Source organism: Capricornis sumatraensis, chromosome 17 (assembly GCF_032405125.1).
Source record: "Capricornis sumatraensis isolate serow.1 chromosome 17, serow.2, whole genome shotgun sequence".
Taxonomy (NCBI): domain Eukaryota; kingdom Metazoa; phylum Chordata; class Mammalia; order Artiodactyla; family Bovidae; genus Capricornis; species Capricornis sumatraensis.
The window spans coordinates 7843069-7856700 of record NC_091085.1 but is presented as its reverse complement, the minus strand read 5'-3'; the positions used below and the strand labels follow the sequence as shown (position 1 = coordinate 7856700).

At 39.6% G+C, this 13632-nt stretch overlaps 1 protein-coding gene across 1 annotated transcript in view; it reads right to left on the bottom strand.

Annotated features, from left to right (window-relative positions):
* The window catches only part of KLHL2 (kelch like family member 2), a 157260-nt gene that overhangs the window by 87910 nt on the left and 55718 nt on the right, over positions 1-13632 (bottom strand). The window contains exon 4 of the mRNA XM_068989725.1: positions 6049-6170. Coding sequence (XP_068845826.1) covers positions 6049-6170 — 122 coding nt within the window. The remainder of the gene's footprint in view (positions 1-6048; positions 6171-13632) is intronic.

The following is a 13632-nucleotide window of genomic DNA, read 5'->3' as shown; positions in this document are numbered from 1 at the left end:
AGGATTCAGTGTACTAAAATGGACTGGAATGGGTGAATTTAACTCAGATGACCATTGTATCTACTACTGTGGGCAAAAATCCCTTAGAAGAAATTGAGTAGCCATCATAGACAACAAAAGAGTCTGAAATGCAGTACTTGGATGCAATCTCAAGAACGACAGAATGATCTCTGTTCATTTCCAAGACAAATCATTCAATATCACGGTAATCTAAGTCTATGCCCCAACCAGTAATGCTGAAGAAGCTGAAGTTGAATGGTTCTATGAAGACCTAGAAGACCTTCTAGAACTAACACCCAAAAAAGATGTTCTTTTAATTATAGGGGACTGGAATGCAAAACTAGGGAGTCAAGAAATACCTGGAGTAACAGGCAAATTTAGCCTTGCAGTAGAGAATGAGGGATCCCCTGGTGGTTCAGATGGTAAACTGTCTGCCTGCAATGCGGGAGACTCGGGTTTGATTCCTGGGTCAGGAAGATCCACGGGAGAAGGAAATGGCAATGCACTCCAGCACTCTTGCCTGGAAAATCCCATGGACAGAGGAGCCTGATAAGCTACAGTCCATGGGGTCGCAAAGAGTCAGACACGACTGAGCGACCGGACAACAACAACATCCTGTAGCAGGGCATAAGCTCGAGGGCGAGAGGGCTTTGGTAACTGCAGCAGGCAGGCTCAGCAGTTGCAGCTCACAGGCTCTGGACTGCAGGGTCAGTAGTTGCGGTACATGGGCTTAGTTGCCTCATGGTATGTGGAATCTTCTCGGGCCTGGGATGGAACCTGTGTCCCTGCATTGGCAGGCAGATTCTTAACCAGTGGTCCACCAGGGAAGCCCTCAAGTTTCCCAGTTCTTGCTGTACTTTAAGAACAAGCATGTGTCTCTCCAAGCAGCTGGCTGTACTTAATTTTACAACAAAATACTGGTATAATTTGCATAGTAACATGTTTGGGGTTAAATATTTAGGGTAAACAAGTGCTCTTTAATAATTTCTCCACTTCAACAGCCTTTTTTTGATTAAGTGCTCAACTGTATCAACAGGCATCCTACCTACCGTGGAAGCCCTTCCTGTAATTCCCTCCTTTCAGTAAAAGGCTGAAGTAAAAGGCTCCCTCCCTCAAGTAAAAGCCTCGATAATGACACACCATGGACACTTCTGATCTCAAACAGACATCCTAGTCTACACTACCAAGAAAATGGACACAATCATGTTCAATTTTCTATTGTACTGCGGCTGTTGCTTCTGCTGCTGCTAAGTTGCTTCAGTCGTGTCCGACTCTGTGTGACCCCATAGACATCAGCCCACCAGGAATTCCCGTCCCTGGGATTCTCTAGGCAAGAACACTGGAGTGGGTAGCCATTTCCTTCTCCAATGCATGAAAGGAAAAGTGAAAGTGAAGTTGTTCAGTCGTGTCCAACTCTTAGTGACCCCATGGATTGCAGCCTACCAGGCTCCTTCATCCATGGGATTTTCCAGGGGAGAATACTGGAGTAGGTTGACATTGCCTTCTCCCTCTATTGTACTGAGGTTGTGTTAAACATTCTTGAAACACTCTTGCTTAAATTCTGTTCCTTTTGAAAAGGGATAAGCTTTTCTATCTCAAATAATTTCAGTTTATGCAATACACAAGTTTCATGAACTGTTTAAAACCAATCCATTCAAAATTATATCAGATACTTCTTAAATTCTGGTATGATAAAAGTCTTATTGTAGACAAAACATGCAGACAAACTCTCATAATATTAATTTGGGAACAAAATCATTTACTTACATTGGCACTGTCTATTAAGAGCCTTACCTTAGTTTTCACACTTAAATCAAGTGAAAAACTCTTATCTACCTTTAGCAAGTCAAAACAAATACCCAAAAGCTGAGAAGTAAAAATGCATGTAACAAAACCAAAAATTTAGCAATGAAGTGAATGCTTTTAAAAAGTCAGTATCCTTTAGGATTCTTCAACATGTTAATCAACACATCAAATGAAGAATACAAAACCTTCAATAATTTGGGGGATACAAAAAGGTTTTTTTCAGTTATAAATGTGCTTTTATTTTTGAATTCACAAACTTTTTTAAGTAACACTAGTCGTTAATGGCAACTTATAGGTGTTGTGTGATGCTGAACTAATTACTTATCCCTCCTGAGCTTCCTCATTTGACAAATGGAGTAGTAATATCTATCTACTATGCTGATGAATATCAACAAAGACATATGTAAAATGCCTAGCATACAACTGAAAATAAACCCATGTAAATACCTTTCATACACACACACACACACACACACACACACATATACAGAGTTAAGTATTTTCAGTGGAGGAGATAAGGGGAGACAAAGTACAAGAATTCTCTGAACATGTATGCAAAACTCTGTGCATATATGCTTTAGTAAACTTTACTTGGGAAAAAGTTCACAGTTTTTCATCAGCTACTCAAAGATTCCATGACCCCAAAAATGTTTAAAAGCCTTTGGCTGCATTTTCTCTGTTCCCAGATTTATTAAGTTCATAAAATTTGATTGGATACTCTAGACACAAGTAATTTAAATTATTCAACAGCAACAACAGCAAATAAAAGTTCAACTAAAACTGTGGTCATGGTAAAATATTCTCCTTTTATTTCTCTTTAAAAAATTCACTTGACTTAAATTAGTAAAATAATCAAAAGCAACTACTCAAAGTCAAAATCAAAATTTGAAAACTTAAACAAAAAGCAACAGCAATACCAAAAAAAAAAAAAAATCAGGAAAACTTAAACAGTCAAAATTTAAAACCCTATTATTAATACTTATATAATAAAGTGACATTTATTCCTCACTTAGAATTAGTTTTTCAAACTACTTAATTTCCTCATTCCAACTCAAAGTTAACAACCTTCACTTCAAACTTTTTTTTTTATATTTTAAATTTGCATAATAAGGAGACTGTATGGTATTACAGGAGTGACCCTTAAGTAGGAATCAGGGAAACCAGGGTTATGGTCCTGCCCTGTCACCAGCAGACTCTATAGCTGTAAAGAGTCAGTTGCTCAGCATTCTATGGCACTAGGTATGATTCTATATGAAACACGCAATCCCAAAGTAGAATACTAAGATACCTTCTATCCTAAGACTATACTTTATTACTAAAAGAGAAATATACAAAAGGAAGTTTACCTACCTACCTGACAAAAGATATGATTCTAGGTCTCATGAGAAAATCTATCCACAACAGTAAACCTTTGAATTACAGAAAGTTCTATCCCCACTGCCAGCACTTTCAAGGCAGATATACTCAGAGCAGAGCTTCTACTTAGGACCATTGAAAACTCCAACTTCACATTAATAAGAACACCATATACCTCCCCAGAATTGTTTCTTTCCTTAAGGTGAAAAGCATTTAGAAGAAAGATCTCCAAAGTGCAGACAGACAAAAATACACAAAATAGAGGAAACAGCAGTTTAGCGTATCTCAACAGTTAAGCCCTTACTTTGTACTTTATTTTTAAAAATACTTGTTACGAAAAGGTAGCTTATTTTAACCAACTTTATTTCCAAACTGACTTTTCCAAAACAAGTATTTTTCAATGGAACGTAAAATAAGGCTTTATATACCAAGATACCCCTACATCCCTGTTCCAAAAAACAACAAAACAATACAACAAATACAACTCTTTGAATGTATTCCTTTAAGAGTCAGCAATACACACAAAGGCAAACTAGCAGGACAAGAGGTTTTCTGAGAGGTGTGATGACTAACACTTCAGGATTGGAACGTAACAGCTATTAAAAGAAACATGAAAGGTGTTCCCAGTTCCTCACACGCCAATGTCTTTACTGCAAGAATTACTACAAACAGCATTCAGGGCTGAATTCACACAGTCCAGTCTTCTAGGCCTAAACCATCTTTTGTGATTTTACCCAGGTGACACATTATGTGAATCAAAGAAACCAATCAGTAACTCATTTACTGAAGGCCAGATACAGGGCACAATGAGACTCCGCACTCAAACTAATAAAAGAAGGGACAAAAGAAACCCAAGATCAGGGTTCTTGTTGAAATAATGCCCCAGCATCCAGCAAACAGCATTACTGGTACAGAAAAGATCAGAATGAGATAACATGTACCCAACATTTCCTCCATGTTTAAAAAAATGTTGACAGAGCATCTGATTCACACCTTTATATATGACTTGAGGGTCAACCAAGGCTTTTCAAATGCTTTACCTTATGAATGGGACTTCCAAGCAGAGGTTTACTGAGGCTATCTAGGAAGGATTACCAGGAGGCCTTACCACTGCCAATATTTAAAATTTAATAACACCATGTCCTAACAAGTTAAAGTGCAAAGTTTTCAGTTTCCCAACTAAAATATTCTGTGGCATATTTCTTATGCCATAATTACATAGGGACATAATTACAAGGAACAAAAGATTTCCTATTTGTGCAAGTAGAATTTATAGAGATTATTTCTTAAGAAGTTAGCCCTAGTTCTTTTTGCTATCCTCAAAACACAGTCAATCTCTTGGAAGAAGTATAAATAAATACAAACTTTTAGATGGCAGTCTGGCACATCAGAAATCAAAATATGCATGTACTTTTTGATCCAGCAATTATATGTTGAAGAATCTATCCCATGAAATTTAATGCAAATATTAAAATGCTCATTCACTGCAACATTTTTTGTAAAGGTGAAAAATCATGTATGCTAACTAACACATGGGACATCCCACAAAAGAAAGGAGCTGGACCCATATGTATTGACACAAAGAATTTCAAGACACTTTGCTCAGTGAAAGAGCAAGTTTCAGAACAGCAGGTATAGTAAAAATATACTTTTGTCAAGAAACCTATATATGCGTGTGTGTGTAACTGCACAGAAAACAGTCTTAAAGATTAACAGCAAACAGAGCCTAACCTTTAGGGAAAGAAAGTAAATCACAGAGCATGGGATGGCTAAGTTCAAAGAGAAGTATAGTTTTAAACAGGGACTTTTACTTTCTACTCCACACACACCTGTATTAAACATTTGCATCATACATACAAAATATTCATTCTTTATAGAAAGTAAGAGAGATGCAATGTCAAATTTTAGCTGAATTCTAGCATCACTAACAGAGGATGCTGAAATTGTCAAAGAAGTAAGAAGGCTCTTGGGCATCAGAAACACCCTTTACAGACTTAACCTTCCAGGAAATGATGGAAAATGTGGGCAGCACTGACCAGTACTTATGAATGAACATGTCATGTTTTCATAAAAGAACAAGCGTCATTCAGTGAACTAAAGGCTTCGTGTCTTAGAACTTTAAGTAAAGATACTGAAATCAGAAACATTATTAAAAAGCTATATTCATTCTCTTAAAAATACAGTTATAACAACAAATTCTGTTACTTTGGTACTGCTGACTACAAAATATAGTCAGAACCTCAAAGTAGAGTTATTTTAGAGTTATTTTATTTGGTGGGAATATTTAGGACTTGGAATATAGGAGGCAGCGTCTCAGTAGCCCTGAGAGACTGCTCCAAGGAGGCAGGAGGGAGAGAGTCAGGCTATCTATAAGTTTGCCACAAAGGGGCAGGCAGTCTGAACATCAAAGATTATTGGTAAGTAGGAAAAACCAGATATCAAGTTAAGGAATTTAGCATTCTTCTATGTAGGGAAGGTGCAAGAGTCTGGGATTATTGAAGTCTTGCCTTTCATATGCATCTCAGTTATCTGGGGCAGCATCCAGCATATTTACGGAGATCTTTTTCTCGCTCTCTTGAATTCCCTTGGGGCCTTCTGGTTCACCCAGGAGGGCTGTAATTGCTGATGACTGACATCCTTAAATTCCTTGTGCAGGGAATGGGGCCGCTTATCAGGAATCTCAGGAATTCACGGCTGCTGCTTGCCAGAATCGCTTAGAAATTCACATTAGAGGGCCAGAATCTCAGATAGCTGTGGCACTTTGTTTACTGATATGGCAGGAGACATTCCACTTCACAATACAAAGTATCTATGTATAGGTATGCTCTTTTGCATTTCAAAACTGGCCTGTGTAAAGAACCAAATGGTATGAGCTGTCACCCTTACCTGTACATTCTCTTCTGTCACCTGAATCTCTGCCGTGTAAACATAATCAATCAGCATCCTCAGGGTCCAGCCGTCCACCTCCTTGATGCGAACTCTCTTTGCTCGGCTCTCACTCATCTCACCTAAAACATAAGGAGCATTGTTGACACTGCACCAGACACCCAGCAGGAAGACCAAGGCCAGGCAGATGGCCAGCCACTCACTGTATTCAGTAGGCAAAATGGTCAGCCCCTTCAGCAAACCTACAACATTCCCTAACCTCCCGTAAAAGCTTACCTGAACAAACCATACAAGGTACCTCTGTTAACCACTTATACCTGAAAATTACATCATGGTGATGAACATGCCACGTGTCCAACTGCATGAACTCTTAACACCTGTGACATTATAGATTCACAGCCTGATCTGTCCATGCCATTTTTCGGTCCATGCTGTGGATAAAGAATGTCATCTGCCGTATCAGTCAACAACGGATGTTGCAGCCATCAGTCACTGCAGGCCACCCCAGACTGTACACGATGAGGGAATTCAGAATGAGGGGGAAAAAAAAAACAAACAGGCAAACTAATATATAATAAAGGAATTATTTCAATGAGCCCAGACTCGTGTATCTTCCCATACATAGAAAAGCACTAAATTGACTTGTCTGGTTTTTCATCTTTAGGTGTTCCAACTACCTGTTTCTTTTATTTTTTATTTTTGCAAAAACTCCTCCATATCCTGGCTCCTCTCTTATTTCTTCAGATCATTCCCTCAGAAAAATCTGAGAGGCTACTCCCTGGGCTCCAAAAGTCCTCCAAAAGTCCAATGAATAAAACATAATCTTCAACTTCTAATGTGTGCATTTTTTCAGTTGACAATGCTTTAAAGCAGTTTCTTTCCCTTTTGAATTTCGACTCATGACTGGAACACAGTGTTACCCCTTGAGGCTAACCGCCAGGTTCACAGCACTCACTCACAAGCACTCCAGGGCCTGCCCCTGCCCTCAGGAAGGACACACCTCTCAGGCAGGAAACAATCAGAACACAAATTATACAAAATGCCAAGGAAATGCAAGACAAAAGAGGGATTTTTAAAGAGGTGAGTCAACCAAGGCAACTGTCAAAGGGCATTCTAGCCCAAAATCCATTCCTGCTTGTCAAACGTAGCAACTTAATCCTGAGGTAATTTCCATACCACCTTGACTGTGTGGATCACAACTGTGAAAAATTCTTAAAGATACAGAATACCAGACCACCTTACCTGCCTCTTGAGAAACCTGTATGCAGGTCAAGAAATAATAGTTAAAACCAGACATGGAACAACAGACTGGTTCAAAATTGGGAAAGGAGTATGTCAAGGGTGTTATACTGTCACCCTGATGATTTAAAATCTATACAGAGTACATCATCTGAAATGCTGGGCTGGATGAAGCACAAGCTGGAATCAAGACTGACAGGAGAAATATCAATAACCTCAGATATGCACATGACATAACCCTCATGGCAGAAAGTGAACAGGAATTAAAGAGCCTCTTGATGAACGTGAAAGAGGAGTGAAAAAGCCGGCTTAAAGCTCAACATTCAGAAAACTAAGAGCATAGTACCCAGTCCCATCAGTTCATGGCAAATAGATGGGGAAACAATGGAAACAGTGACAGACTTTATTTTCTTGGGCTCCAAAATCACTGCAGATGGTAACTGCAGCCATGAAATTAAGACACTTGCTCCCTGGAAGAAACCTAGAAAACATAATAAAAAGCAGAGACATTACTGTGCCGACAAAAGTCTATCTAGTCAAGGCTATGGTTTTTCTAGTTGTCATGTAGGGATGTGATAGCTGGACCATAAAGAAGGCTGAGGACTGTAGAATTGATGCTTTTGAACTGTGGTGTTGGAGAAGACTCTTGAGAGTCCCTTGGACAGCAAGGAGGTCCAACCAGTCCATCCTAAAGGAGATCAGGCCTGAATATTCACCGGAAGTGAATTCACTGGATGCTCAAGCTGAGGCTCCAATACACTAGCCACCTGATGCAAAGAGCTGACTCACTGGAAAAGACCCTGATGCTGGGAAAGACTGAGGGCAGGAGAAGAGGACCACAGAGGACGAGGTGCTTGGATGGCATCGCCGAGTCGATGGACGTGAGTGTGAGCAGCTCCGGGAGATGGTGAAGGACGGGGAAGCCTGGCATGCTGCCGTCCATGGGGTTATACAGAGTTGGACATGACTGAGGAACTGAACAACAACAATTTGTTACTAAAGCCAGATGCCTTCTACATCACTGCATTAAAGACTTAGTACAAGACCTCCTTCCTACTACCCACTGAACTAGCTAAGCATTTAGGGATCATAAATAAGATGCTCTCTTATGGAAAGAAATGGAGTAAGAGAAAAGAGAAGGGATTGCTTCTAAACCCAGGGGACTTATGAAGAGCTAGAAGCAGGCTTGGGCTCACATGCATAGACATATAATGGCCCAAGAATAGGAAGACATAAGCAGTGGTGAAAGAAAACTCAGTCAAAAACGAGACAGCCTAAAAATAGTGTTGATCGCTAGGGGACACCTTGGCAAAAACGTTTAGTTCTACATTCATCAGGTTTTGATACCGTGCAGGGTCCTGTGGGGCTCCTGGTCACAAGGCCTTTTTGTTCCCCATTTCTTTCATTATAGAAACAGCCTTTATACAGCCTCCATGACTTTCCCTGAGTTCCAATGGGCAGATTCAAGCAGTTGTTAATTATGTAAGGGAGGTCAGTCAAGAGCAGCCTTGGGGCAAGGTCCTGTTTCCACATCAAAGGATACACACAACAATATTTTTGAGCTATTTTGCGGATACTGAAATTCCCTTCAGGTGGGAGAAGTAGATGATTAATGATGGTATGCCGCCCACAAGCATGTAGATCCCAGACCAGTTGAACCTGAAGTTTGATGATGCTGACTCCTACTAATCTCACTACCAACCCATCAGAATGTCCATGGACTGATAATGCCCTCTTTGAACAATTATTACAGAGTTTCTCTCTTTCCCAGGAAGCGACACGTGGTTTTGTGGGCATGAGGCCACTGTGTCATCCTTTGCTAGCAAAGCAATAAAGCAATTCTTCTCTACTTCACCCAAAACTCTGATATTTGATTTGGCACCTCTGTACAGAGAAGCCAAGCTTTCAGCATCAAAGATAAAAGAAGTATGAAAACAGTGCCATCATCCCTTGCCTGTTAGAAAAACAACACAATGGTTTCCAGATTTCTTGAAAATTTGTTTCTTTTTCAGGTACAGTATACTGTACTATCTTTGCCTACATCTACTCAAAGCTATAGTTTTTCCAGTTCTCTCGTATGGATGTGAGAGTTGGACTGTAAAAAAAGCTGAGCGCCGAAGAATTGATGCTTTTGAACTGTGGTGTTAGAGAAGACTCTAAGAGTCCCTTGGACTGCAAGGAGATCCAACCAGTCCATCCTAAATGATAACAGTCCTGAATATTCATTGGAGGGACTGATGCTGAAGATGAAACTCCAATACTTGATGTGATGTGAAGAACTCACTCATTTGAAAAGACCTTGATGCTGGGAAAGATTGAAGGTAGGAGAAGAGGACAACAGAGGATGAGATGGTTGGATGGCATCACCGACTCAATGGACATGAGTTTGAGTAAACTCCGGGAGTTGGTGACGGACAGAAAAGCCTGGCGTGCTGCAGTCCATGGAGTCGCAAAGAGTCGGACACAACTGAGCAACTGAACTGAGCTTATGCTGTACCATAAACTATCATAAAAGCCTAGAGAAATCTGTAATTATACAAAATTCTTTTGCAGACTTAAAACACTGGAAAGAGACAGGTGGCTCAGTAGTAAAGAATCCACCTGCCAGTGCAGGAGACACAGGAGACCCAGGTTCCATTTGTGGGTCAGGAAGATCCTCTGGAGAAGGAAATGGCAACCCACTTCAGTGTTGCTGTCTTGAAAATTTCATAGACAGAGACGCCTGGCGGACTACAGTTCATAGGGTCGCAAAATGTCAGACACAACTGAGCACAGTACACATATTTAACTACCTGCTTCATTGGAGATTATCTTTCACAAGATCTCAAAAAATAGCTATTCTCCTAAGAGCTAAAATATCTGAAAAATTACTATGCTACCTCCTGGGGTGAAACATCCAGTGGTATTATAAGGGAAGAGAGAAATTTAATGATATGCTTCTGTTACATGCTAAATGGCAGGAAGACAAGGTATTGGGCTATGTGTCTCTGCCTCAGCACTTCTTTTTCCTTTCCAGAAAAGGGGGAAAGCAAAGAATACGGAAACATAATTCTTCACTTACATATAAGGCACCTGCCTTTGTCCTACTCTCTCTGGACCTTGTAGCTAGACAGGATTTGTGTCATCTAAAAGTTCTGTTGTGACAAACATGAGAATACTTTCCTAATTCCTACCTGGACTTTAACAAAAGGCCACTCTTAATTCACCTCTATGGCCCCGGCGATGTGCAAAAGCCCACAAGGCCTGGAGTCACAGAAGCATAAAGCCGTGTACTTAGTCCTCAAGGAGTAAATTCATTTCTCAGGACTTGGGCACAATTGAGACAAAAGCCAATTTGACTTTAATTTATATGTATGACTAAAAAATTATCAGTTCTCTGCCAAGCTATTTTTCATGTTATAGTTTTTAAGGTGTTGCTGTAAGACGCACCCCACACCACTGACTGTGATGCTCAAAGCCTCCAGCTCCTCCCGTTTAAACCATGGAGACCCTGTCCACGTTCCACCCATGCCTCACCATCTAGTCTTCTCTCTGCCACTTCCAGTCTTAATTTATATATGAAGGAACTTTGTATAGTTCTCCACACACATCCAGCAACTTCCTACCTTACTGTCTTTGTCAAGCTTCATCATCCATTCCCCTATGCCCTCATTCCCCAGGCTAACTCCCACAGAGTCTTCAAGACTCAGCTGGAACCTCTCCAAGTAGGCTTATCCGCTGATGACCCAAGGGTAGGTTAGGCTCTTACCCTAGGCTACCTCCTACAAATCCACTGTCATACTAATATCTGCTTCTCCCCACCTGGATTCTTAAGCCTCTTGAGAGTACAGATAGTATCTTTCTTACCTCTGTATCCCACAATACCTGACCTATGGTAGATATCCAATAAATAATGGCTGGATAAATAAATGACTAGAAAAGTGAAAAGTAAAACAAGTGCCAATTTGAAATGTAGCACCTTTCAACACAATTAGCACTGGGTTGGCCTAGAAGTTTGTCCAGTTTTTTCAGTAAGCTGACTCTAGTAGCACTTAGTTGTCTTTAATTTCATTTGAAAAATTTTGTTAGCTTGTATTGTGTATTGTGACCCATTCCAGTATTCTTGCCTGGAGAATCCCATGGACAGAGGAGCCTGGCAGGCTACAGTCTACAGGGCTGCAAAAGTCAGACATGACTAAGCACATACAGTATAGTATAGTATTGTGTATTATATATGTGCTATCATATCAGCATGCATTTTTAAAAACATTAAAATTGGTGAATTATTGTATAGCCATTTTAATACTGAAAAAAGGAATACTTTCAGCATATTATTGCAACTGAAATTCAACTTAAAAAAAGGGAAGATTTCTGCAATGTATAGAGAAGGTGTTATGACTCAGCAAGTTTATCAAAAGTGATTCGTGAAGTTTTGTGCTGGAGATTGCTTGCTGGACTATGTCTCACAGTTGGGCAGACCAGTTGAAACTGATCGAGACATAAACTGAATATAATCAGTGTTACATCACATGGGAGATAATCAATATTCTCAAAAATATCCAACCTAAGCACTGAAAACCATTTGCACCAGCTTCATTATATTAATTTTTTGATGTCTGGGTCCCACATAGTTAAGTGGAAAAAAAAACCCTTCTTGGCAATATTTCCACTGCAATTCTCTTACTGAAATGTAACAAAAACGTTCCAATTTTAAAACAAATTGTGATGAGTGATGAAAAGTGGATACTGTACAAGAATGTGGAATGGAAGAGATCATAGGGCAAGAGAAATGAACCACTACTAACCACACCAAAGGCCAATGTTCATTCAAAGAAGGTGATGCTGTGTATACGGTAGGATAGAAAGAGAATCCTCTATTATGAGCTCCTTGGAGAAAACCAAATGATTAATTCCAACAAGTACTGTTTCCAACTAGATGGGAAAGTGAAAGCAACACTTGAAGAAAAGCATTTGGAATTAGTCAACAGAAAATGCATAATATCCCATTAGGATAATAATATATAAGCGTGTGTTTCTTTGATGACCAGGCAAAAACTGTTACAGCTTGGCTGAGAATTTCTGATTCATCTGCCATATTCATCAGATATTGCATCTTCACATGTCCATTTATTTTAGTCTTTACAAAATTCTCTTAATTAAAAAAATTTCAATTCCCTGGAAGACTGTAAAAGGCATCTGTAACAGTTCTTCACTCAAAAAGATAAAGTTTCCTGAAGATGGAATTATGAAATTGTCTGAGAAATGGCAGAGGATAATGGAACAAAGAGTTCCAGAGACTATCAAGGAGAGATAAGAAAGCCTTTTTAAGCAAAAAATGCAAAGACATAGATGAAAACGAAAGAATGGGAAAGACTAGAGCTATCTTTAAGAAAATTAGAAATACCAACCAAGAGAACATTTCATGAAAAGGTAAACACAATAAAGAACAAAAACAGTATCAACCTAACAGAAGCAGAAGATATTAAGAAGAGGTGGGAAGAATACACAGAAGAACTATACAAAAAAGATCTTGATGGCCCGGATAACCATGACGGTGTGAACACTCACTTAGAGCCAGACACCCTGGAATGCAAAGTCAAGTGGGCCATAGGAAGCATCAGTACGAACAAAGCTAGTGGAGGTAATGGAATTCCAGCTGAGCTATTTCAAATCCTAAAAGATGATGCTGTTAAAGTGTTGCACTCAATATGCCAGCAAATTTGGAAAACTCAGCAGTGAGCACAGGACTGGAAAAGTTCAGTTTTCATTCCAATCCCAAAGAAAGGTAATGCCAAAGAATGTTCAAACTGTTGCACAATTGCACTTATTTCATATGCTAGCAGAGTAATGTTCAAAATCTTTCAAAAGTATTTGAACCAAGAACTTCCAGATGTACACGGGGTTTACAAACGGCAGAGGAACCAGAGATTAAATTACAAATATCTACTGGATCATAGAAAAAGCAAGACAATTCTAGAAAAACATACTTCTACTTCATTGACTATGCTAAAGCCTTTGACTGTACAGACCAAAACAAACTGTGGAAAACTCTTAAAGAGATGGGAATACCAGACCACCTGACCTGTCTCCTGAGAAACTTGTATGCAGGTCAAGAAGCAACAGTTAGAACCAGACATGAACAGACTGGTTCAAAACTGGGAAAGGAGTATGTCAAGGCTATAACTGTCACCTTGCTTATTTAATTTATATGCAGAGTACATCATATGAAATGCCAGACTGAATGAAGCACAGCTGGAATCAAGATTGCCGGGAGAAATATCAATAACCTCAAATATACAGATGACACCACCCTCATGGCAGAAAGCAAGAGGAACTGAAGAGCTTCCTGATGAAAGTGAAAGAGAA